Source organism: Mustela putorius, unplaced genomic scaffold (genome assembly GCF_011764305.1).
Source record: "Mustela putorius furo isolate JIRA1106 unplaced genomic scaffold, ASM1176430v1.1 tig00004035_pilon_pilon_pilon, whole genome shotgun sequence".
NCBI lineage: Eukaryota > Metazoa > Chordata > Mammalia > Carnivora > Mustelidae > Mustela > Mustela putorius.
In genome coordinates this window covers 2,368,609-2,395,309 of record NW_025422171.1, presented here as the reverse complement: position 1 = coordinate 2,395,309, position 26,701 = coordinate 2,368,609, and the positions used below count along the sequence as shown (strand labels likewise).

The 26,701-nt window shown below is 35.9% G+C and overlaps 1 protein-coding gene across 4 annotated transcripts in view; it reads left to right on the top strand.

Moving 5' to 3' along the window:
• Positions 1–22,474, top strand: part of XPO4 (exportin 4) — a 123,261-nt gene extending 100,787 nt beyond the window's left edge. For all 4 annotated transcript variants that reach the window (XM_004774330.3, XM_004774332.3, XM_004774331.3 and 1 more), the window contains 10 exons: positions 1,868–2,027; positions 2,476–2,645; positions 3,468–3,642; positions 6,286–6,579; positions 7,637–7,817; positions 12,119–12,237; positions 13,786–13,916; positions 14,462–14,579; positions 15,108–15,200; positions 17,737–22,474. In XM_004774330.3, coding sequence (XP_004774387.2) covers positions 1,868–2,027; positions 2,476–2,645; positions 3,468–3,642; positions 6,286–6,579; positions 7,637–7,817; positions 12,119–12,237; positions 13,786–13,916; positions 14,462–14,579; positions 15,108–15,200; positions 17,737–17,934 — 1,639 coding nt within the window. In that variant the 3' untranslated portion in view covers positions 17,935–22,474. The remainder of the gene's footprint in view (positions 1–1,867; positions 2,028–2,475; positions 2,646–3,467; positions 3,643–6,285; positions 6,580–7,636; positions 7,818–12,118; positions 12,238–13,785; positions 13,917–14,461; positions 14,580–15,107; positions 15,201–17,736) is intronic.
• The last annotated feature ends 4,227 nt before the right edge of the window (positions 22,475–26,701 follow it).

The following is a 26,701-nucleotide window of genomic DNA, read 5'->3' as shown; positions in this document are numbered from 1 at the left end:
TCAGTTAACAGATTGTTAAAAGTAATTTTTGATGGTGGATTTCTCTGATTTTTGGCATATAACTTGGAAGAAGTTCAAATAATTAAGGAACCCTGTTATTTTAAAAATGCTTTCCATTTATGTGAATAGATTTTCCCACTGTTTCTATTTAAATGAAATCGGATTCAAATCAAATTATGTTCAGTTCTGTCTTATTCTAGCAAGACATAGTATTTTTTCAGATATATGGACTCATTTGGAAAAACAAAATCCTGCTACATTAATTTCAATTACAAATGCATAAAATTTTATTTTTACATTTAATAATTTGTTTAAATTTGTGTTGTACTTTGCTCAATTGTGTATTAGTATTACATCGATAGATAATTCAAAAGATGTTTTAAAAATAGTCTTATGATCACTGAGAATATTTTAAAATTCTATTTCAATAACCAGACATACTTGTTTCAGATAATTAAATGGTGTGAGCAGTAAATGAGTATAAAAATATATTAAGATAATCTGGGGAAATGAAATTGAAATGAAAATTTAAGGAGAAAAAAAATTTGAGGAAAAAGAAACAATGTAAAGTTTCCAACTGTTAAAGAAAAATGTGTTTATTTTTCAAATGGATGATGGTGGGTATCAGAAAGAACACTGATAAATAAATTCCTGTTTATAATTTAGAAAGTTACTGTAATTATTTAATTCAAATTCTGCTAGGCTGCAAGTTATATTATTTAAAACCATTCATTCTTATGAGAATAATCTGATACATTGACTTAAATGTCTTGTGAAGTCATGGGGTATTTTTGTTCATATCCACCCTAAATTGAAATTCTTGATATAGGGAGTAGGTAATATATAAGGGAAAAGATGTTCTGGGGGTAGAAACTTAAAAACTACTGGTTTGGTGCAAGGAAAGAAATTATATCAAAAGGATGGAGTGATAAATAGTAGCTAGTACTTTGGAGACATCCAGTTGGATAAAGAACTGAAATATAAGATTTCATTACAAGGAGATAATTTCAGTCATCTTGAGAAGAACAGTAAGGAAAAGTAGCAGAAGCCCTACTTCAGGTGATTAGAATCTCTGCTTTGGCACAGTCAGTCATAAAATGATTTTTAAATGGATTCTTTCAGTTACACCCTTTCCTTCTTTGTGTTTTAGCTAAAGTCAAGTTAAATATATATCACTTCTGATTATGTTCTCTCCTACTCCCACCTCCAGAACGAAGACTTTCCAACTTAACTGCAGATCATGCTCTTTTATTGAAACCATATAACCATATGAATTATGTAGTGTAGGAGATGACACTTTCTTAGAGCACATCATTACAGAGATAAATTTTTTTAGCAAGACTTTTTATTTTAAAATACCATTAAGAATCAAGTTTTTGTTAGGAAGTATTTAGGACTATCGGATTTAGAGACAAGATTCAGCATTCAAAGTGTTTTAGATAAGTTGATTTCCAGATCCTCTACCATAAAATGACAAATGTATAAAAACAGCGCTAACCCATGGGAGGTTTGAGTAGTGATAAAGTGCTGAAGAATTTAGCATTTACTCTGAACTTTTAATTTTATGTATTTCTCCATTTTGAATGTGAAAAACATCTTTAGATGGTAACACTGAGACTTGCACATGCAGTACCACTTGCACAGAAGGTTGTCTCTATCCATGACTCTTCACTTTGTCTTGTTTCTTGCTTCCTGAAAGGTCAGCAGTAAAACAGGGCCTTTATGTACAACACAGTTGACGAAAATTTCAAGTGTAGCCTGGCCTAAATTCAGAGAGTTGAGAAACAGAAAAAGGACTTTTAAGAAAAAAACAAGATTAGACAGTCAATAAATAAAAGAATAAATGACTTCTTTTTTATACCTACAGGCTGTTATCTGCTGTTCTGAGAGTTTCAGAAGTTGAATCTCGAGCAATAAGAGCAGATCTCACTCATCTACTAAGCCCTCAAATGGGCAAAGATATTGTTTGGTTTCTAAAACGCTGGGCAAAGACTTACCTCCTGGTGGATGAGAAACTATATGATCAGGTCAGAATGTAAAACTGACTTCGTTTGGATTTATGATGATAACAATTTTCTTGGTGATTTTCTCATCAACATAAAATTAAGAGCTGAACATCTTCCACATTGAAGAGAACCATATGAATGGCGTGCAATTTTAATAACTTTCTTAGAGCACATCATTTGATTCAGCTTATTTTAACTGTATTAATTTACAGATTACTATTGGGAATGGATTAATTTATGTTCTTTGTATTTGGTGTATTAATATGAAAGTAAAGTTGATGGGAAAATCACATTGGAAGATTAAGTGGATTGAGTATGTCTTTTTTGGACTTAATAGAAATGAATACATTTAAAATTGATATAAGTAGTACTTCAGATTTAGATGCTAATTTCAGTTTGACTTTTCAGTGGATTTCTTTTGAAGATGATCTTTCTTTCTGACTTTAAAAATTTTGTTTTCTCTCTTAAGATAAGCCTGCCATTCAGTACAGCATTTGGGGCAGATACAGAAGGTTCTCAGTGGATTATTGGCTACCTCTTACAAAAAGTCATCAGTAACCTCTCAGTGTGGAGTAGTGAGCAGGACCTTGCAAATGACACTGTGCAGCTCCTTGTCACTTTGGTGGAAAGAAGAGAAAGGTAAGCTGATTATAGGAGGAAGACTGTGTGTCTGTTGTCTGTAGTCTTTCAAGTGGCAGTTACCTGGTCCTAAAGTCCAGATAGGCCTTGCATTTTGGAGCAGTGTAATATATATATATACATATATATATATATTTATTTTTTATTATTATTATTATTATTATTATTATTATTGCTGTAAGTACAAATACAGCTTTCGCATGTTACAGTTGAGGATTGTGTTGACTATTCAGGGATTTGGCATTAAAGAATCTTATGAGAAACATGTTTAATTCAGTAATTTATAGTTTTAAAAACACTAATACAGAATAATCTTGTTTAATTTTCTCAGGTATCCTGTTCCATTTTAAAGATAAGAAAAACTTGATAGTTTAATTATTTTGCAAGTTAAGAGCTTAGTGTTTTCTACAACTCTGGAAGAGTTTCTCATTTTTCTTACTACATAAGAATGTGATTGTACTACTCCTGGCATTGACTAACTCTTACTTAATTGAGTTTCTTGTAATTTACTAGGTATTGTTCCAAGCATTTCAACTACAGTATTTTATTTAATTATTGTATTAGTCTCAACCATGAGAATTAGGTCTATTATTATTGTTATTCCTATGTCATAGATGTGGAAACTAAGGAGAGTAAATAAATTTTAGAGTATCAAATAACTAATGGGATTTGAGCGCAAAATTGTGTGACTCCAAATTCTATACCAAGTTTATTATACTGTACTTCAATAACTAATTAAATTTGGTTACCTTCCATTTTTGTTTGCTTAGTATAAATATGATGTAAGTAATGCGTCTTGTGTTTTGTTCTTTCTGCCTGTAGGGCAAACTTAGTAATTCAGTGTGAAAACTGGTGGAACTTAGCTAAGCAGTTTGCAAGCCGAAGCCCACCTCTGAATTTCTTGTCAAGTCCTGTGCAGAGGACATTAATGAAGGCTCTTGTTTTGGGAGGTTTTGCACATATGGACACAGAAACCAAACAGCAGTATTGGACAGAGGTAATAGTTCCCTTTATTTTGATAGCATCCTCTTATATCTTTCCCTGTGTGTTGCTGTAAAATACTCTGTGGGGACATAAATATGTCAGTTATACCTTTTTTTGATACTTTTCCCTTATAATGAATAGGTTAAAGGTTATTATTTTTACAAATATCATCTAACAATTTGTCCATATCTGCATTCATGAAAACTTTGAATAGTACTAAGTATTTTGTGGTTTGGGCACATTTAGCCCACAACTCAAATGAAAGCCTAAAAAATCCGTGAAATAGCCCCTTGTTTTGAATGTGGAGATGCAAATTAACCACATATTAGTTTGCTAGGACTGCCGCAACAAAATACCACAAATTTAGTGGTGTAAAAACAGAAATTTATTGTCTATAGACCAGAAATCCAAGATCAGGGTGTTGGTAGGATTGGTTCCTTTTGAAGGCTGTGAGGGAGAAGCTGTTCCAGGCCTCTCCCCAAATTTCTGGTGGTTTCTGGCCGTCTTTGGCATTCCTTACTTTGTAGAAGCATCATCATAATCTCTGTCTTCATCTTCACATGACATTCTCCATGTGTGCATGTCTGTGTAAAGATATCAGTCATACTGAATCAGAGGCCCACCCTAATCATCTCTTCTTAATTTACTTATATCTGCACCATCCCTGTTTCTAAATAAGGCCTCTTTTTGAGGTACTTGGGGTTTGGACTTCAACATGTCAGTTTGAGGGGGGTACATAATTCAACCAATAACCACTGTGGATACATTGCCTTATGTAAATTAGCTTTAAATCAGGAACCAAGAGTTAACCAGTTTATGTAGGTGGATGGCCTGTAGTCCTTGTGACTAGAATGCTCTTAATGTCTGAGAAGGGACACAGTAACAGAATTAGACTTCAGACCAGAATTTAAATAATTGTGCTCTCATATATATAGCTTTAAATAGAATTAAGATATCTTCCTAAATATACATTTTCACTCAGGACAGGACTGATTATCTGAAGTTATGTTCTCTGCTAAGAGGAGTTAGAAAAGAGAAAAACAGGCAAGAGGTGCATGTTGGATTTGACCTGTAAAACAGAGGCAAATTGGAACCCACCAAACCAGACCAAATCTGGCCTGCTTTCACTTTGTAAATAAAGTTTTATTGAAACTCAGTCATGTTCAATTGTTTACATTTGTATCTCCGGCTGCTTCTGTACTATTGTACAACTGTAATTGGATAATTGGGCCAGAGATGACATGTTCTGCGAAGTCTGTATTTACTCTCTGGCCCTTTGGAGACTTAAATTTAATCTTTGGGGGTGGGGGCAGTTAACGAATTAGAAAGAGATGATCGTGACAGAATTCTGTGAATGGCATTGACTAAGTCATGTTCTGTGATTGGTGGTTGTTGGAAACTAAATTACTTCAGGAAGTGGTTTGACTTACATATATTGTGAAGTAATTTCCATAAGAAGTTTAGTCAACACCCATCATCTCATATAGATACAATAAAAAGAAAAAACAAAAAAAATTTTTTTCTTGTGATGAGAACTCTTTTAAGAATTTTCATATATATCATACAGCATAATAATATGTATTAACTGTAGTCATCATGTTGTACATTACACTTCTAGTACTTACTTATTCTTAAAACTATTCCCCTCCACCTCCACCTCTAGTAACTACAAGTCTGTTTCTTTTTTACAGAACATTTTTTTTAACAAATCTTTTTCTGAAAGTTGGAATTTTTTGTTACTTTATTTTACTATTTTATTAAAATTCCTCATTTTAAGTAAGATCATATGGTATTTTCCTTTGTCTGAGTTACTTAAGATACACCCTCAAGGTTCATCCATATGGTTGCAAATGGTAGGATTTACCATTTTTTATGGCTCAGTATTCCGTTGCATATGTACCATAACTCTTTATCCATTCATCCATTGACGGACACTCAGGTTGTTTCCAGGTCTTGGGAATTGTAAATAATGCTACAGTGAACGTGGGGGTACAGATGTCTTCTCAAGTTGCTGTTTTTATTTCCTTTGGGTACATATCCAGAAGTGAAATTACTGGGTCATGTAGTAATTCTGTTTTTAATTTTTTGAGGGTCCTCCATACTATTTGCCATAGTGGGCGGCACCAGTTTACCATCCCCATTAGTAGTGCCCTGGGATCCCCTTTTCTCCACATCCTTGCTGGCATTTATCTCTTGTCCTTTTGATGATGGCCATTCTAAAATGAACGAGGTGATATCATATTGTGGTTTTGATACCCATTTCCCTAATGACTAGTGCACTGTTACTTCTTTATGTAGGCCAGAATTTATGATGACCCTCAAAATGGGGAATGTTGGGATCCCTGAGTGCCTTAGTCAGTTGAGTATGTATCTTCATTTTGGCTCAGGTCATAATCTCACGGTCGTGTGATGAAGCCCCTTGTTGGGCTCTATGCTTAAGATTGTCTCCCTCTCCTCCCCTACCCCTACTTGCACATGCACACACATGCTCTCTTTCTCTGCAAAATAAATAAAGTCTTTTAAATGGAGAATGTAACATGGTACAGTTTGTAATGCTTTATAAAGTGAGTATTTATCCAAGTTGAGGAAATAAAGTTGAAATAAATGAAACATGTGAATTAAACTTTAGAAAATTGTGTTTTACTATCATTGATAGGTTCTTCAGCCACTTCAGCAGCGATTCTTAAGAGTGATAAATCAAGAAAACTTTCAGCAGATGTGTCAACAAGAGGAAGTCAAGCAGGAAATCACTGCCACACTGGAGGCCCTTTGTGGCATTGCTGAGGCTACCCAGATTGACAATGTAGCAATTCTTTTTAATTTTTTGATGGACTTCCTTACCAATTGCATTGGATTGATGGAAGTTTACAAAAATACCCCAGAGACTGTCAATCTCATAATAGAAGTTTTTGTTGAAGTTGCACATAAACAGATATGCTATCTTGGAGAGGTAAGTGCTTTCTAATTTTATCCCTTTAGGATTAGAACTCCTTAAAGTATAACAAAATAACAGATACTTTACTTTAAATTCAGTGAATACTATCTGAAATATTTTTGTGCCTCCAAAAGAGTTTTCAAAAAGACTTCAGAATTTTCCAGAAGAACTCAGAATTCAGAGGAAGGCTTATTGAAGGAATATAAATTACTGACCTAATACTGTTAGTAATAAGTAATTTTTTATATAATATGTTATTCTGTCAAACTCAACCAAATGAGGAATATTTGATAAGACAATAGTAGAAAAATTTAATCAGTTTCTGTCTGTTGAAACTCTAAAGCTTAAAATTTTAAGTGGCAATTTGTGTCTTTGCTTTATAAATCAAATGGATATTTAGACACTGAATTCTTTTATGATCAGTAAGCAAAGGTGCATTTTTTAATCCTTAGAAGTTATTTGGAAAGCTGTTTTAAAACTGTCTTAAAGGAATATATTTGTATTTGCCTGCAGATTAGTATAAATCTTGTTTTAAACTATTTCATAATGGGTTCCTGATTTGTACATTTTTTTGCTAGATCAAAGACACCTGCTCAAAAGTAAGATTTTATTTTATAAATATTACAAATCAGTCACAGATGCATGACTGAGAGGGCAGGCCATTGCCATTTATTCTGATGTTTAAGACCACTGTTTGGTACTCTCTGCTTTTGCAAGTTAAACAGTGTTAAATCTTAAAATAATAAATGTTATATAAGAAATTGAAACAGCAAAAGTACAGCAGTTCTGCTGCCAAAATATTATTATCTCTCTAGTATGTGTTATGAAATGAACAACAACAACAAAAAAAGATGTCAGATTTTGTTAGAAACTGCTAATTTTTAAAATACAACTGCAATCTTTAAGGTATGCTTTTTCATTTTTCTTAATGTTTTATAATAGTTTAAAACAAGTATTTGAGCTACTCTTGGGATTCAGAGTAAATTTGTTAGATTATAGTTTCTTTTAGGGCTTATATTTTTTCCAAACTAAGTTCTTCTTAGTAGTGTAATTTATGCACATTCTCTTACAGTCCAAAGCTATGAACCTATATGAAGCCTGCCTTACTTTGCTGCAAGTATATTCTAAGAATAACTTAGGGCGACAAAGAATAGATGTTACAGCAGAGGAAGAGCAATACCAAGACCTGCTTCTCATTATGGAACTTCTTACTAACCTTCTATCAAAAGAATTCATAGATTTCAGTGATACAGGTAAGATGCAGTGTAATGGTTTTAAATTTTTATTTTTTATTGTTTTTTTTTTTTAAGCAAAGGAATATTTTTAAGTGAAATTTTATGAGAAAATTCAGTTTATAAAATCATGAAAGTTGGTCTTTTTGGTTGAAGCAAAGGGGTAGGACCAACATCCCTTCCTGCTTGGTGCTTCCCTTATAGGAATAATAGTAATCATCTTGTATTTATTAGGTTCTTAAAAATGCTAAGCACTGTTTATATCACAAAGGCAAGAAATAAGTATCATTGTTACACTCATTTTGTTGATGAGGAAACAGGCACAGAGAAAGTCATGTCATTTGCCTGCAGATCAATAGCTAGTAAGTTGCAGGACTGGGATTCACATCCTAGCATCTGAATGGGATGCCAGAGGCCAGTCTTTTCTGAGGTACGCTTTATTTATTTATTTTTTAAGATTTTATTTATTTGAGAGGGAGAGACTGTGTGTGTGAGTGAACATGAGCAGGGGTGAAGGGGGGCAGAGGTAGAAGATGACTTCCCACTAAGCAGGGAGCCTGATGTGGGGCTTGATCCCAGGACCCTGGGATCATGATCTGAGCCGAAGACAGCTGCTTAACCGACTGAGCCACACTAGTACTCTGGCGTTATATTTATTGACCAAATCACTCCCTTTTGGTAGCTATCAGCCAGAAGTGTAGCACTTTCCAGATTGCAGCTTGGTTTAGAATCCTTGTTGGGATGAGTAACACTGAATTCTGGAGCTGAAAGGCCATACTTGGAAGACTTAACTTAGGGTCTCACAGACAGCCTGACCTTGGGAAAGTCAATTAGCCTTCTTCATTTATTCTGCTAAAGTGGGTATGTGATAAATGCTTTTTGAAGTGTCTTCAAAAGCTGCAAAGTATCATGGTGCCTAGCATTGTTCCCCGCAACCAGAAGGTTAAGCAAGTTGTTATTACAGGGAAGAACTTCATTACTAATTGAAACATCACTTATTTACATAGTTTTCCTTCACTTGCCTCTTAACCCACTGCCAACCTTGCCTTAAAACCCAAGGGATCTTGTTTTCTTAGAGAAAAATGAATCCTGTTTAGGGCCTTCTTTCATACTTTGTGCAGATATTCACAATTGTGGACACTTCTGATATCCTTGTAAGATTCTCTTTCTGAGTTGGGTGCTGTGACATTCCACTTTAACCCAGTACTTGAGATTCTTCCTTCTCTGTTTCCTTTATTAATTTATTTTCCTTATTCCCTGAACAATAGGTTTTTGTGATGTCTGCCCCTACCCTAAACACTACCAGTTTTATAGTCCAGAGGGTTTACTCTCCTTCACAGTTAATAAGGCGTATCTAGGAAAGAAGCACTATCCTGCACTTCCCCTCAGTGAATTCTTTCTATACCAAAGCCTCAGCTGCCCGTCTGTGTCTAGGCCCAGCCTCTCACCAAGTGTCATTCCTATGTTTTCTGATTTGTTCAGGTTGACGCTTCTCCATCCAAGAGTTCTTAACCTTTTCTAGAGCACATGTTCCTTTAAAATCTGAAGTAGTTATTGAGCCTTTCCCTTAAAAAGTGTATGTTACATCAGCCTCAGAGCTTTACCGAAGGTTAATAGTTGGTTGTGAACTCTTAGGAACTAAGCTATAGACTTTCCAGGGCTATAAAGCCCTAGGTCAAGAACCCTGTGCTCTGAGGAGTCTGACTCAAAGTTAAGAGCTTGTATTGAAAGGGTGGAGAGGGAAAAGGCATCCCAGTTACCAGTTTGAGGTGCAGTCTGCCATTCTAAGAACATATTATATAGATGAATGGCAGATTTTCACAATAAAAAGTCAAAAAGATGAAAAGAAACAGCATTAGCCGATAAAATAGGTGACAAAAAGGAAAGTGATAATTTAAGTAATTATTTTAAAAATAAATATAATTGAGATAAAATAGAAAATACATTAAATATTATGAAATACAACTTATATTGTAGGTTGGAGATTAAAAGCATAAGTGGAAATGGGCTTCTGCTCTATATTCTTTAATCCTTAGGAAAGCTTGTGGCTGGAGAGCTGTGTCCCACCAAGCACAAAGCAGGATGTTTTATATAGTCCTGAGAGCCCTATCTTTTAGGAGCAAGCCCTGGGAGTTGGGTAGGAGTTTGAGGATCAGCTTCCCAGGGCTCCAGAGCAGGTACAGGTTTCCTGCTAGATGCAGTTGAGGTTCACCAGTGCCTGGCTTCAGAACATGCCATTTTTCCAACTGGAAAGGAGACTCCTAGGGAAGAAGGTCACAGGCTGGAAAAAGTCATTTTTAAGTAGAAATGCCTTTTTTTTAAAAAACCTGACTTTACCCTTTTTTTTTTTTTAATTAAAGATTTTATTTATTTATTCGACAGAGAGAGATCACAAGTAGGCAGAGAGGCAGGCAGAGAGAGAGGAGGAAGCAGGCTCCCCGCTGAGCAGAGAGCCCAATGCGGGACTCGATCCCAGGACCCTGGGATCATGACCTGAGCCGAAGGCAGCGGCTTAACCCACTGAGCCACCCAGGCGCCCGACTTTACCTTTTTTTTGTTTGTTATAAAGTAATTTGCTCTTAGTAGAAAATTTTGAAGTTCAGAGATAGAAAAATCATCCATTCTTTGACATAATCTAGAGTCAAATATAAATGGCATTGTGGTCATTGCCCTTTTAGTTATTTTGTATATTTTGTGATCATACTCTAAATAGAATTTTATATTCTGCCCTTTTTTGTCAATGTGTTGTTAGCCTTTTTCTTGTCATTAAGATTTTTCATGGCTGCATGGTGTTCCACATTTTGGAATTTAACCTGATTTCCCTAATACTGGACATTTGGAATATGTATGATTTTGCTCTTATAACTGGTAATGCAGCAACCGCTTCTGTGGACAAATCTCTTTCTGAATTTCTGATTATATCTTTAGTATATACAGTGCTCAATAGGCTTTTAATGAATTACTTTTGAAGGTAACTGTTATACTGTATCCTCACCAACATTTAAATGTATTAACATTTAAAAGTCTTTTTAAGGGGGCGCCTAGGTGGCCCAGTGGATTAAGCCACTGCCTTCAGCTCAGGTCATGATCTCAGGGTCCTGGGATCAAATCCTGCATCAGGCTCTTGGGACACCTGGGTGGCTCAGTTGGTTAAGCAGCCGCCTTCGGCTCAGGTCATGATCCCAGCGTCCTGGGATCGAGTCCCACATAGGGCTCCTTGCTCAGCAGGGAGCCTCCTTCTCCCTCTGCCTCTGCCTGCCATTCTGTCTGCCTGTGCTCGCTCTCCCCCCCCACTCTCTGATAAATAAATAAAATCTTAAAAAAAAAAAAGTCTTTTTAATGAATCAGAAGTAGTATCTTTTAAAAATTTGCATTGTTTCATTAATGAGTAGAATGAACTGGGTTTTTTTTTTTCTTAAACTTTGTAAAAAGATATTATTTGTTTGTTTGAGAGAGTGTGAGTCTCAGAGCACAAGCAGGGGAGAGGGGTGGAGGGAGAGGGAGAAGCAGACTCCACCCTGAGCAGGGAGCCCAGTGTGGGGCTCTATCCCACGACCCTGGGATCACGACCTGAGCCAAAGGTAGACACTTACAAGCTTGAGGTACCCAGGCACCCGAATGAACTATTTTTCACTGGGCTTCTGGTTTTGTTAGGTGTTTGTGGATTTTGCTCACTTACTTATTTAGGTCTTAGGAGGATTCTTAATTTATATGCGTTTTTTTTTTAAAGCTTTTATTTATTAATTTGACAGAGAGAAATCACAAGTAGATGGAGAGGCAACCAGGGAGAGAGAGAGATAGGGAAGCAGGCTCCCTGCTGAGCAGAGAGCCCGATGCGGGACTCGATCCCAGGACCCCGAGATCATGACCTGAGCCAAAGGCAGCGGCTTAACCCACTGAGCCACCCAGGCGCCCCTATATGCGTATTTTTAATAGATTAAGGATAATAACCCTTTTTCATATCAGTAGTTATTTTTGACTGCTTTTTTTTTCATGTAACATTTTAATTTCTTTGTTTTCCCCCATAGCTTTATAGCATAGAAAAATTTCATACAGCTAGGAGATAAAATAAGTATTACTGTGGAACTTGTTTAACTTACGGTATAGTGTGTCAGTGGAATAGGTTTTACTTTACTTTTATCATTGTAGAATAATAACATAAACACAGAATATCCTCATATCCTCATCATGTACTCAGAGATCTTAAAAAGTAAAATATAAAAGGATGACCCAGGGCAAAGTAGGATAGAATATATCTAATTCTATTGGCTTATTGATGTTGCAATTCTAAGACAGCTTTTTTTTCCCCGCTCCCCCCATAGATGAAGTGTTCAGAGGACATGAGCCAGGGCAAGCAGCAAACAGGTCTGTGTCTGCAGCTGATGTTGTTTTATATGGAGTGAACCTAATTCTGCCTCTGATGTCACAGGATCTTTTGAAGGTAATTGAAGACAGTGAATGTGAACATCCAAAGTGTGTATGTTTGGAGTTAAGATGTTTTAGATAAGAATACACCTGATTTCATGAAGGGGGTGAATGTGAACATCCAAAGTGTGTATGTTTGGAGTTAAGATGTTTTAGATAAGAATACACCTGATTTCATGAAGGGGGTATAAGTACCTGTTTATCTGTTAAGTACACATGAAAACTAGAATTTTAAGTTCCTAAAATGACAGGAGTGTCATTCACACTCCTGTATGCAGCTCAATGTGCAGTTTATGTCCTCATTTAATCATGGCCCAGAGTCCTGCATTCACTGATGATTAGTGACAGAAAAAAGTGGTTCTTTTAGAAACTTAGTTCTAATGTTGGCAGTTCTGATTCCCTCATCATTAAATTGTCATTAGACAACTTAAGTTATATGTTTGGGTGTATTCACTGATACTTCTGAACATTATTCTCAGATGTGAGGGATTGAGCTGTAGAAGGCATTTTCTATCCACCCCATGTAGAAGTGGGATGGTAAAAAACCAAGAGTACCACAGTTTTTAAATTTGTGTACGTTCTGATAACCGCATGTCTTGGTTTCAGCAGTCAATATCAGTGGTGATGAGTCCGTCTTTTCTTCTTCCTTTAAGTACCACAGGGGAGGAGAGTCTCTTTTGTGAGTTGTCATAGACGGTAAAGATGAGAACAAAGATGTGGATGGGAAGGAAATGGGAAGTGTGTGCATGTGCGCATGTTTGGAGCTCACACAAGCTGGAGTGGGAGAGGAAAAGAGAAGTCAGTCATGGGAAGGAAGAAGATAGAGGTTGAGAAGTGGTTGAAAGTTGGGGTTTAAGAATAGGAGGTTCTGCCAGATTCCCACAGTGGGCTGGGACCACATACTTCTTTCCTTGAGAAATGTTTTTAGGAGAGGATTCTGAAGCCCTGTTAGCCAAGTATTCATGTAGCTACTAGTAGTAGGGGGATGTTTAGTAAGTTCTGTATATTGCTTTTCTTTTAGGATTTTTGGTTTGGTTTTGAGAGTTTTTTCTCATCAAATAGACCGTTAAACAATTAGATGTGTATTAAGTGTACATTGCCTGCTTTTTACTTCAGTTTTCCAGGACTGTCAGCCAACTTTTGGAAGTGTGAAGGAGTGAATATTCTATTCTATACATAATCTTAACAATTTGTATTTCTCTAACATGCTGGAATGCAAATAAACACATTTGCAAAAGGGTTTTAATCATAGGTCATTTAATAATTTGAAATTTGGCTGTTTTGTCTACTTTTCAAGGTAAAGAGGCTATCTGCAGTTGGCTGTAGCTTTTATTAACTGTCCAGAAGATAATTGTTCCTACTATGTATTACTTTTGTATACTAAAATATTCCCTTTATTATAATTTATTTTTACATTTAATTTGATCTTCATGTTTTCTATATCTTGAATATGTTTTCAAGACATCATTGTACTTTAAAGTTTGTCAGTTATTACTTTATTTACTGCATTAATGAATATAGAAATTAGATACTAGTAAGCATCTAAATAATATTTCTTTTTCAGTTTCCAACCCTTTGTAATCAGTACTACAAATTAATCACATTTATCTGTGAGATTTTTCCTGAAAAAATACCACAGCTTCCTGAAGATCTTTTTAAAAGTCTGATGTACTCTTTAGAACTAGGAATGACATCATATCCTTTAACTGAGCGTCATTATCATTTGTCACTTGGGGAAAAAGATCTTACCTTAAAGAAGTTTTTTAAATTGGTGTTTTTTAAAAAATTTCTTTTGTGTTTTAGTTTTATTTCTTTAGAAAGCAGTCATCTCTCTAACTATCTTAGTTCTGTGTTTCTTTTGTTAGTTTGCCTCACCTTGTTCTCCTTTCACAGATCCCACAGGTGTTTGGTGCCTGATCCCAAAGTCACTCTTTTCGTTAAGAGCCCCAGTTAGTAATGTCATATACTGTTGCTGAGTCTCTGATCTTAGCTACCGGATAGGAGAGAAAAGTAAGACTTTTTATCAGTTGTGTCCTCTTGATCAGAAACACTAGAAATCTATAGTCCAGCTCCCATTCAGAACCACTGGAAACCTTTTCTCACATAATGGTGTATAGACATACTGCACGCTAACCTACTCCCTTATCTGTATTCAGTCCTAGAATTTGCTAATAGCTATAACTTTTTAATCTTTAATTAAAGTCAAATATATCTAGTTTGTCCTTGACCTTCATGATCAGAATGAGTTCGGAGGTTTGCCAGCTTTGCCTGGAAGCTTTGACACCGTTAGCTGAACAGTGTGCTAAAGCACAAGAAACAGATTCACCTCTTTTTTTAGCAACACGGCACTTTCTTAAGGTAAGAGGTTTGGGTGGCCTGTCGTGAAAAAATCTGCTTTAATAATTAAGGTCTTAATTTAATAATTATGGTCTTAATAAAGATAGGATTTTGAGGCCTTTCATGTTACTTAAAGACTCTATAGACTTCCTATGCGACCTGCACCCCAGAGTGCATGTAAATCTTCATTCAAATGAGGAAATGCTTACATCATTCATAAAGCAGGAAATCATTACTTTTTGTTCACTGTGCTTTCTGGCTATAATTCCCTGAATACATTATTCTCTGCTATTATTGTGTATTTTTGAAAATCAGAGTGGTTAAAAGTAACAGGGAATTTGGTCACTTGATGATTTCGTTTATCACAGCAAGAGGTAACAGCCCCTTTATGGTTGGATTTTTAAAAAACTTTTCTTTAATTTTCAGATTTATTTAATAAATAAGAACAACTACCACCCCTCTTTTTTTTTTTTTGGAATGGGGAGGGGCTGGAAGACTGTATGATAATCATGTGTTTTTATTTAGATGTTTTATGTTGTATACTTTCAGCTGGTTTTTGATATGCTGGTTTTGCAAAAGCACAACACAGAGATGACCACTGCAGCCGGTGAAGCTTTCTACACATTGGTGTGCTTGCATCAGGTACTGGACATAAGTGTTTTCATGGGACTCTTTAGCAAGGAGATTATTCATACAGACAGTGGGCCTTTAATACTTGTAGTTCTTAGAGAATCTGTGACTCATTGCTTCCGTTCTATTTCGGTGAGGCTGTATTTATTTCCTTGTTACTTCTGACTTTCTGTGTTTATTTGACAGTCTGTTTGTCAGTTAATAAGGACTTCTTTTCCTTTCTCCACTGTTGTGAATCATCCTTTGCATTGATTGCTGCCCTTAAGCTTTTCCTTAAACAAGTGCTAGAAACCAGGAATCAGCCTGAACGAATAGTAGTGACATGGTTTTTGTTCTTGAGGAACTCATAGTACAAGGGAGACCAGAGGAGTAAGACCATGGACGCAGAGGAGTCTGCCTTAGGAAAGCATGGAAATCAGCAGTGTGTATTTTCTGTCACAGTATTCAAAGTGTATTACTTCATATTACACTATGGAAAAGAATATATTGTTTCATTTTATTTTGTTCAGCCTTTAAAGACTCTGAAGTACTCATTCACTGGGGGTTAATATAATGGAAGAAAAGTTACGCTAGCTCACCTATCCCTTCCCTATTTCAGTATTCCAGTATTCCAATATTTCAGTCCCTTCCCTAGTCCCTTCAGGTATATGAGAAAAACTATATTGGGTCATCAGCTGCCTTAGTTACCCAACACTCCTTTCCCCTTTTTTGGTCTCCCCACCCCCACCACCAAGCACATGTAAATGTCCCTCATGACTAAGTGATTTACTTTATTATTGTTATTACAAAAAGGCTTTGGCTTTTTTTTTTCTTTCCTTCCTTGTTTAGAGTCCATAGTATTTGCTGTGAGTGGCACTTGGAGTTTGATTTTATTTACCTAATAAAGATAGGATTTTGAGGCCTTTCATGTTACTTAAAGACTCCTTATAGACTTCCTATGCGACCTGCACCCCAAGCTAAAGTTATTCTGGGACTTCAGGTCTTGTTGTGTTCTGTAGGTACTACTTTCTGCAGATGGTGCCTACCTCAGGTCTGTGGCCTTTTGCTGTCATCTTACTTCCGTATTGCTTAGTAAGAGGATAGGTGTCTTTTCCCTGTAGATATAAGCCATTGCATTTCAGTTGCCTTTAAAAAAAAAATTTACACATTGTAGAAAGGAGAGCAGGGCTTTAGGTTTGGCTAATATAAAATCTTGCTGGGTCTGGCCCTAGAAGGACTATCATTTTGGGAAATGATTTGAGTTTATACTTACTCCTCTGTGAGAGGCCTGTTCCTTGGATAGAGCACTTCAGGTGGCCATCCTGGTTTCATGCTTGTAGGTCAAGGATGGCTACTGTGCCTTACTCTTCCTTTCCAAACGTAATTAACATTTCATTTCATCATTTGGTCTATTATGATATCCCAAGGAGCTAATGAAAAGTAGTGTCAGGTCTACTTTTTTCTTGAAAAGCTATTTTGTTTGAATGTCCCTTAACCCCACACCTACTCCTCTATATAAGGCTTTATATAGAGGGCATTAGAACCAGACTCTCTACACGTACACCCCCACCCCACTCCCATGTTCCTGTGTTTCTTATGCTCTTTCTCCCAGAGCCATTGGGTCCATTACTGGTCCATTACATTTGGTCAAAGTGTCCTGCTTCCACCTTGAGAAAGGACTGAAATACAGTCCTCCCACTATGCCACCTCCTTACAAACAACTCCTGTCTGCCTTTGTGTGACTCTGCTGTCCTCAGAACTGAGTCAACAGGATGTCTATAGAAACCTCTGGAAAACTGTTGAAAGTCAGGTTGCAGACTTAGGTTATATATAAAATCCAAAATAAATATGAAAAATGTGCTTGGAAAACAGAGAAGAGGAACACAGCAACGTTGGTAATTGCATGACTTCTGGAGCCAAGCAGCCTGGATTCTTGCTGTAAAAGCAGTGCAATCAAAAAAAAGGGGGGGGGGCGCCTGGGTGGCTCAGTGGGTTAAGCTGCTGCCTTCGGCTCAGGTCATGATCTCAGAGTCCTGGGATCAAGTCCCACATCGGGCTCTCTGCTCAGCAGGGAGCCTGCTTCCTCCTCTCTCTCTGCCTGCCTCTCTGCCTAACTTGTGATCTCTCTCTCTGTCAAATAAATAAATAAATAAATCTTTAAAAAAAAAAAAAGGGGGGGGGGATGCAGTGCAGTCTTGGACATATTACTTCTATCACTGTATGTAAGAACTTCATCTATGGAACAGAAGTATAAACAGTACTTACCTCATAGGATTGTTATAAAAAGTGATTTATGAATGTAAATGACTGGAACAGTACTTGAAATATAAACTTTCAGTAAATGTTAACTGTTAAAAAGAGTTGTCATGATCATTTCACGATGTATTTAAATATGGAGTTATTATGTACATAAACTAATATAATGTTATATGACAGTTATACTTTAATATAAGAGAAAAGATCTGTTATACCCTGCTTTCAGAATTCCACAAGGCAGTACCTGATGTGATTTATTGTGTGACATTTGAAGAAGATAAATGTTCTTATGTGTACTTTATCTCTTCAATAGGCTGAATACTCTGAATTGGTTGAAACATTACTGTCAAGTCAACAAGACCCAGTTATTTACCAGAGATTAGCAGATGCCTTCAACAAACTCACTGCAAGCAGCACTCCTCCTACGCTGGATCGGAAGCAGAAGATGGCCTTCCTAAAGAGTTTAGAAGAATTTATGGCAAATGTTGGTGGTCTCCTTTGTGTAAAATAAACAACAAAACTTTATGCATAATTTAGATCTTTCTGCAAAGTGCACTGAATTGCTAAAAGCTGACTTGAGTCTTGTCCTGTTCTTCAGTTCCTTGGCCATTTTGGATTTCAGAGAGCCTGAAAGTTTGATATTTAATGCAGTGAAACAGGAGAGGTCACTTTGAATCAGCTTCTGCTGTTGGGTGTTAGCCACAATATGTCATATATGTCTTGTAGATTTTGAATGGTGATTTAGGATTTTCAATTCCATATATGTGCAAACAGATATGGCACCATGAAATGCATATTCAGTGCCTTTCCCCCCTTATCAAAACATTAGGTGGCTAGCCAAAGTTTAGAATTTTTGTTAAATTAAATATTAGATGGACATATGCTCCCTGTTATTTCTCAAAATGTTGTCCATAGATCACCTGCATCACTCAAGGAGCTGGTTGAAAAGGTAGTTCTTGGGTCCAACTGTAGATCCTCAGAGTCATAATTTCTGTATGTTGGGCCTTGGATTCTTCATCTTAATAAGCCCCTCCCCTTTGCCACCCCAAAAGTTTTGAATCAATGCAGAAGACATTGGAAACTCCTAAGAGGTTTTGTGCTTTCACACTTTTCCTCCCTTTGATGATAAGGTTTATAATTGAGCAGGAAGAAGACACACCGGGTGTTTGTTGGCTTCTTATAGCACACGCTCTCGCTCTTTCTTTTTTGTAACATCCCTGGTGTCGCAGGTTTTGTATAATGCAGGTCTCTAATCATACTCTGATGCCTGAACTTAAGGAGGAAAATACATGTATATTTTTGTTCCATAAAAAGAACTTTAGGAACTGTAGCCATTTCATTGCCTTAATTTTAAAAAGAAAATACAAAAAAGAGCAGATTTGTTTTAGTAAGAAATCAAGTCTTGATGCTTCAGAGTTGGTTTAGGGTGTTAGCTGCTATGAACCTGGTGCCCTTTTGATCGTGTATTTATGTGGGTTTATGAGTGAAATGAAAGGCTCATTCATTTGTAGTCTAACTTTTTGAGTATGTATCTCTTCAGCCATGTAGCCATGGCTAATAATCTACTCTGAATGGCTTGCTTAAGCAATAACTATTTTAAAGGATGTGAATTACTGATTCATACAGACTATTATACATTGGGGCATTAGGGGCAATAATTATGCTAGAGTGGACATTCTCCTCATTTCACAGGAGCCATGTAAATTTAATTTAAGAGATTAAAAAATTCCTATTTAGATCCTCTAGTTTGACTTTTCTAATCAGGACTTTTGTACTGCTGCCATGCTCCACTTAATTCTATGTGCCAGCTTAAATTATGGAAATGTAAGCTAATTTATAAACTGCAGCATATGAAACTCTGCCTACTTCAGTGTCAGAAATCCCACAGCACAGTGACAGAGGACTGTGGTGCAGGCGCACTCTGCAGCTGTGCTTCCAAGGGGTGGGCTTTCTCCTTCTGTGTTCTTGAACACGCTCAACTGTCCTTCGAATGTAGTGTTGATATCTGAATTGCATATAGTATATGCACCTTCACATGAGATGCTGTGCAAAACTTTGTATGACTCTGTGCTACTAACAATTATAGTTAAAAAAACTGGAGCATCAAAATTACACCTACCCAGTGCATGTGATGTTAGACACGAGTGAATGAAAAGCCTGGGGCCGTAACTTTGTAAGGAACATTACTCTTAATCCGATCACTGTTAAATAACAACTGAGGTGGAACAAAAATATCTTAAAAGACAGGTAGGAAAAAACTAACATCACTCTTCATGAAATACACATACTGTATTTTTTAAAATACTTCAAACAAGTGCATTTAATTTCTTCTTCTTTTCTCTCCTTAACGTGAAGTCTGATGTGGCAGTGTTCTTGGTGTTATATGTTTCCCAGCTCCCTAATGCTTTCTCAGTAGTTATATCTGTGTGTTAAGTAATATAGTCCCTTTGCCAAAGGATGCTGAAATATGCAACTAACTGGGTGGGTCTGCTGGCCATGACAAAATTATAATCAAATTGTTAAGAGTAAAGATGAGTAGGAAAGAAATGACTTGTTAAATAAAAAGGCATCAGTATTTAATAACTTTTCTATAGACAGAAATGTATCTGCTGAATTGGCCCAGGTGTTATTACAATACTGCAGTTTCATTAGATCAGTTTCAGTTAAAGTGAGATTTACTTCATATTGGACCAAATGATACTTCAGTATCTCCAGAATGTTGTTTAGTGGCAAATGGGAAAAACAGCCCCCACCATTTTCTAGGTAATGGGGGAGCAACTTTAATTGTAATGGCTAAGACTTCTTTTCAGGGTGTTTGTGTATGTTTGCCTGGTTGAATATTTGCTTAGTTTGGGTCCTTTGTTTTACTTTGTCCAGTTTTGTCTTTGGCTGTGTTTCCTGGCTCTGGTTTTGAGGGTTTTTTGTTTTAATGCTCTTGGCCCAGTGGATATAACGAACATTGGCTTAATTCCAGTAAATTGGTTCATAGTATTAAACTAAGTTGTTAAAAAGTTTTAAAAACAAAAATATTACTTTTGCCCCCCTTTTAATATGTTAAAGGGACACTGTTGAAGATATGATTTTTAGAATTTTGTGTTTTACAAAATTTCTGTTCATATATAGTATCCTTTAACTTACAGTTTTCAGTTTATTCTTTATTTGACTTATTTCTGTTTTTATTTTCCTTTCCCATTTGTTTCCCAAACAGAGTCTCTACAGAGTCCCGCCGCACAATCACTAGGGACTTGGTCCTTTCACAATTTGTATCCATGTAACAGCACCTGTAGCTGTGTTCTTTGTAGCTCTGTTAAAAAGATTAGTTTGTCTTTACAGTCCTTCTGGATAGGTGGCTGCCTGGGTAGCTAAACTATTTGGCAGTATTTGACAGTGTCCTTCTCAACACATTTATCCCGGTCTTTCTGCCTTGCTGTCTCTTAATCTCTTGGAAGACAGGGGGAGCATGTTAACATCACTGCATTGAGTTTTTTTGTCTGGTATAAAGTATGACATGTTAAAAAAAAAAACAACTTTGCAATAGTTTTCAAATTTTAAGAATTTAGTCTTATTTCATTGTAAACCATGTATCTAATTACATTACATTGCTCTGTTCAGATATGATGGTTACACCTTTTTTTTTTTTTTTTTTTAAGTTTTTACTTCACAACCAAGCATCTCTATTATTATAACTCCCCCCTCCCCCGGCCAGCAATATTTAACACTACCCTTACAGTCTTTGATTGAATTTTCTCTTTTACCAAGACATCAAGTCTTTGTCTTTCTGATGTCACCATATTTCCCATTTCGGTTAATACTTATATGAATCCCTCAAGTATTGAAGAGAACTAGCTTTCAGTTTCAAGGATTTCAGGCTTGAGTATCCTAGTATTCACTGTCAGTTGAACCCTTAAAAAACCCTTTTAAAACAGTTTTACTTGTTTCTGTTTGCCACTTCCATCATTAGGGGTGGTTGTCATTAGACCTTATAAGTTAGCTGTCTCTGACAGATAATTATCATTATTGGTTCCTGAATAAAATATTAACTGTTAAAGCAGAAGGAACCTCAGAACTTCTTAGTGTTTGTGGTTTTTTTTTTTTTAACAGAATAAGGAACTGACTTGATGTAAGTTTTTTAACATAATTTTCTATAAATTCTAATACAAAACAGCATAGCTGATTTGAGGATATAATAATGTTTTAAATTATTTTAAAATACAAGTGGGTATTCTCTGATTTGGTAAAACACTACATTTAAGAATTCTTCAGAAGTTGATTTTCTAAAATTAAAAAATGTCCAAATTAGGTATGTTGCTGAGCTCAAATTAATTTGAAGTACCCTGGTGAAAGCTGAACTTTAAATACTTAAATTTAGATGTGAGAAGTATGAAATATTCCTCATTGATGATAATGGGAACCCATAACATACTTAGCCAAAGAATATATTTGGTTCAGGTAAAGATACCTAATAATGGGCATCCATTCTTTTTTAAAGAAGATGGATGAAGTAATCTGTTTCTGGCCTGTAACTCTCTCTACTTTGGATAGACTGAAATATTCCACAACCGCTTCAGTGGTGCTTGGGAGGTGCAGCTGGCGCGTTAGACTTCTTAGACTCACATCAGAAACCATCTTCATCCACCTCACCCACTGGGGTTTGTACTTCACTTATTCCCAGGCCTTTCCAACAGTAGAGAGAATTTGTTGTTTCTTTTTCAACATATATTCTTAGGCCTCTTAGCTATTAAGAGCTGTCAGATTTGTACTAATAGCATATTTTCCTAACCTGAAATTAAAAATACTGCATCTGCACCATGTACCTGATGGGGATCTGACCTTAAATGTGTTCTGAGCCTAGGCTTCCTGGCGTGGTGTCTTTTTTACCACATAAGATTATGACAGATTGCAAATACTGGTATTATGATTTGGTTCTCTGTACAAAGAAAGAAGCTCCATGCAGTGAGTTTGTGGTTTAATGGTCACAAAATGTTAGCACTGCTACCATTCAGCACGTGTAAAATTTTTTAAATTTATAAATATTAAAATTTTAAACTTCACTAAGACTTTTCAGTTTTTTTAAGAAACCCAGGGATGAGTATACTGTTTAAATATTTACCTCTATTAACATTACTGAAGGTATAAAGTTGCATTTAATTTTTCAAAAGATGCTACAGTATGATTTTAGGAAATAAATCAAGGCTATGTATTGAGTCAGTTACAAGCTGAATATCAAATTGATAAAATTTTATTTGTATTTTTAAAATCCATAAATGGGAGTTAAATGTGTCTTTTCACTAAATATTTTTATTACATTTTTGTTTTGACCATGTGTGTTTTGTTCATGGGTATTTAGCTAGACTGTTTTATGAAGCTTATTGAAATGGTGCTAGTTCATTTACAATCATAGGATGTTTGACACTGGGAACATTACACAGTCATAAGGTAATTTTGAAAAAAAAACACGAGACATATCTGTATAGACAAAAATTTGCATTACCTTTTGGGAAAACACCCCAACCCTAATAGAGTATTCAGAATTCAGAAAGAAAAAGTTTTGTTTATATTCTGTAATATTGAGCATATTTATTTTTTTATTTCACTTCACAGTCTTACAAACATTTCCAGAGTTATTAGTCAAATCACTGGATTTGGGCATATTTGTAGTAAATATTATTAGTATTATTAGTAGTTTGGGTCATTCTTTCTGGGCTTTCAGGGAAAGTGGAGAATTACCATCCTGTTCTGTGTTAGACTTAACAGACTTTCACCCTTTCTCCAGTCTTAAGTCTTGTAAACATGTGCGGTGGAAAGTTAATTTTTTTAAAGAAAAGCAAATGCTTGAAATATATTGATTTTAAACTTGATTTTTCTTTGAATATTCATTGATTTATTATGGTATTTCTTAGATTATGTTGAAATTTGATTCTTCTCCAAGGGTAGATAAAGAAAAAGCAGGTTGTTTAAGGGACAGAGTAGGAGTACATGTTGAATTTTTGTTTCACCCTCTTTCATTATTAAGGAGGGACGTTAGGCACAGACTAATCACCTGTCATTTGAAGAGAGCCATAGGTGATATTTAAGGTCCCATATATAAAAATTAGTTTTTTTAAAAAATCATCTTTAATGATTCTCTCTAAAAATAGTCATTTGTGAATAATGCCTCTGGTGCATTAATTAGATTATGTTACATTTTTCTTTATGTTTTAAGCATAGCTTCCCAGATTGGGTCTTTTTTTTTTTTTTTAAAAGATTTTATTTATTTATTTAACAGAGAGAGATCACAAGCAGGCAGAGAGAGAGGAGGAAGCAGGCTCCCTGCTGAGCAGAGAGCCCGATGCGGGCCTCGATCCCAGGACCCTGAGATCATGACCTGAGCCGAAGGCAGCGGCTTAACCCACTGAGCCACCCAGGCGCCCCCCAGATTGGGTCTTGTGCATTCTTTGTAATCTCAAATGGCAGTTCAGTTTGACTTTCTTTTAAAGCTAAGTGAAAGCAAAAACATGTTCAGTGAAACCAACGAGAAAATCTTTGGCTCAGAAATTCCATACAGTACTAATAGCGTTATGTCTCACCTCCTATTGACTTCTTTCCGGGTAAATTAGTTTTAATGACTAGCATGACTATGAACAGAGGTAAGTCACTGATGATTCCTGGAGTCGAATGAAAAAACTGAAGTGAAGCACACTTAAATAGGGATGTGCTAAATATTCTTTCCACAGTAGTCAGTGGTTTTAAGTTTTGATGGTTTTCATGTCTGTTTACTTTGCCAGGTGAATCTTCAAATATTCCTATTAGTAAGCCTAAGATCTTAGGCTGCAATACTCATTTGTACATCTGCTTATAACTGCATTGCCCTGGATGGTCCTTTCTGAGGACTCACCTGGTAAAGCCTTTTGAACTGATACAGTACAGGGGAGAGGCAGAGAGACTTAGATTCAATTCCTAACTAAGCTATTTAGGGTTTATGTTAATTTCCATGGGCCTATCACTTATATCATAGGACTATACGTGTTGTTAATTCTTCCCAATGGAAAAATTTTAAACATGGTAATGGATATAATAGTAGATGCTCAGCAGATTCCATTATATTTAAAGATTATTTCCAAGAACACATTTTGATCAATAAATGTGACCTAATACAAAGTCTAATACCTGATTGTCATTAATTACTTTCAAATACTGTGATACCTACACATCAATAAAATGTGACCACCTAGCCCTAGCCAAACCACCATGTTGATACTGGGATAGAGTTCACCATAGTATTTACTGTTTCTTCTTTTCTATATGATAAAATCGATTAATTTAAGTCGGTGGTTTCATTTCTGTTGAATATTCAGCTTCTGTTCCTACAACAATAACAATCCTAAAGTGATTCCTAAAGTAAGTTTTACGAATCACTAATTCTTTATGACTTAGTGTTATCAAATAAATTGGAGAAATAAACCAAGTGGGTTTTTTTTTTTTTTGGTTGGTTTTTTGTTTTACTATGTGAAGCTAAAGCTTTACTACACTAATGCACATTGGAAACTAGAAGATCTTAAAGAGATTTTCTTCAGCTTATTTAATGGTTTCTTCTCAAAGCATCTTATGGGACTAGAATTCTAGTGAACATCCTTTGCAACATGGTTAGGTTGAATAATCTGGTTATACAGTACTTGAATGGAAGAAAAAGACTGCGTTCTTGTAATTATGGGTAATTACTAGTTATTTTTTAGAAAGGGAAAAACGAAGCTAAAGTTTATCTTACAAAACATTTTCAAAGTAATCTTCATTCCTTTTATGTACCATTTCCGAAGAGTAGCAAGATGAACAAAAATAGTTTCTGAATACACAAAGGAGTAATTCCTGGATTGAAACTGATTTGAAAGCATCTTTAAGTTTAGTTTAACTTGACAGATAATCTTCACTTTACTTCAATAATAAATTGCCTTTGATGTTTTACATTTCTTTTTTTTTTTTAATTTCATTTATTTATTTGACAGAGTGAGAGAGAACACAAGCAGGCAGAGCAGCAGGCAGAGGGAGAGGGAGAAACAGGCACCTTGCCAAGCAAGGAGCCCGACATGGGGTTTGATCCTAGGACCCTGGGATCATGACCTGAGCCGAAGGCAGTTGCCTAACCAACTGAGCCACCTAGGCACCCAGATGTTTTACATTTCTTAATGATTTTCAAAAACCATTAAATTACAATGCAAACATTTCACCAGGAAAATTCTGATCTTCATGTAGTAGAGATGTGCTGTCTGGGCAGTCAGCACTCTTGGTGAAGGTATAATTACATGAACTTCCTGACATATAGGTCACTTTATTTATAAAAATAACACGTACCTGTACACATCACATGAAGCTACCTTGTGTCTCGCAATTGAAACTTTGAAAGCTTAGAAAGATGTTTCTTTTCCTTTTTTTAAAAGATTTTATTTATGACAGATAGCAAGAGAGAGAACACAAGCACAGGGGAGCTGGAGAGGAAGAAGCCGGCTCCCACTGAGCAGAGAGCTTGATATGGCATTGGATCCCAGAACGCTGGGATCATGACCTGAGTCGAGGTCACTTAATGACTGAGCCACTCAGGAGCCCCTAAAAAGATGTTTCAAACCAAAAGTGATTTGCTTTAGCATAAATTTTCTGATAATTTACAAGCCAAGGCAGTCTCATATGTATGGACACTACCTCTAAAAATGTACTGCCATAAAAGTCGGTTATTGTTTCCTGGTTAATGTTACTGATTTCTTTTAGTTTTATATATTTTCTTTACAGCCTCTTTGTTAAGTTACAACTGATTTTGAAATATTTAGTAGATTTGTCTTAAGTTCGAAGCATTCAAAGTAAATAAAGCATGTTACAGACCTGCAAATAGTACTTAAAATTATGGTACTCAACAAAGTTGTAAACCTCTTTTATGAACTACTGAATGTCATCATTTGGCAGCTGAGCAATTTATTTATATCCTCATCCAAAAAAAAAAAGGACTTAAAGCTATTTGGAAAATACATAACTTAGCAAGATCATAAAATTGATAAAGGAAGGTAGGAACATAACATTGATTGCCTTGGGGAATGGAAAATTATCTCCCTTGAGTTTCGGTGACAGTGAAGCTGGAAGGGAACCTCTTACACTATGTGTTATGTGGTAGGTACTGTATGCTAGATGTCTTACACATTGAAGGCACTCAACTCTGAAGGCTCTGAAGGACTGGCAGGTCAGCTGACCAAAAAGTATCTGTTATTTTCATGGATAATGTTGTTGCCTCATAATTACATTGTTTGCCCAATTAGTAG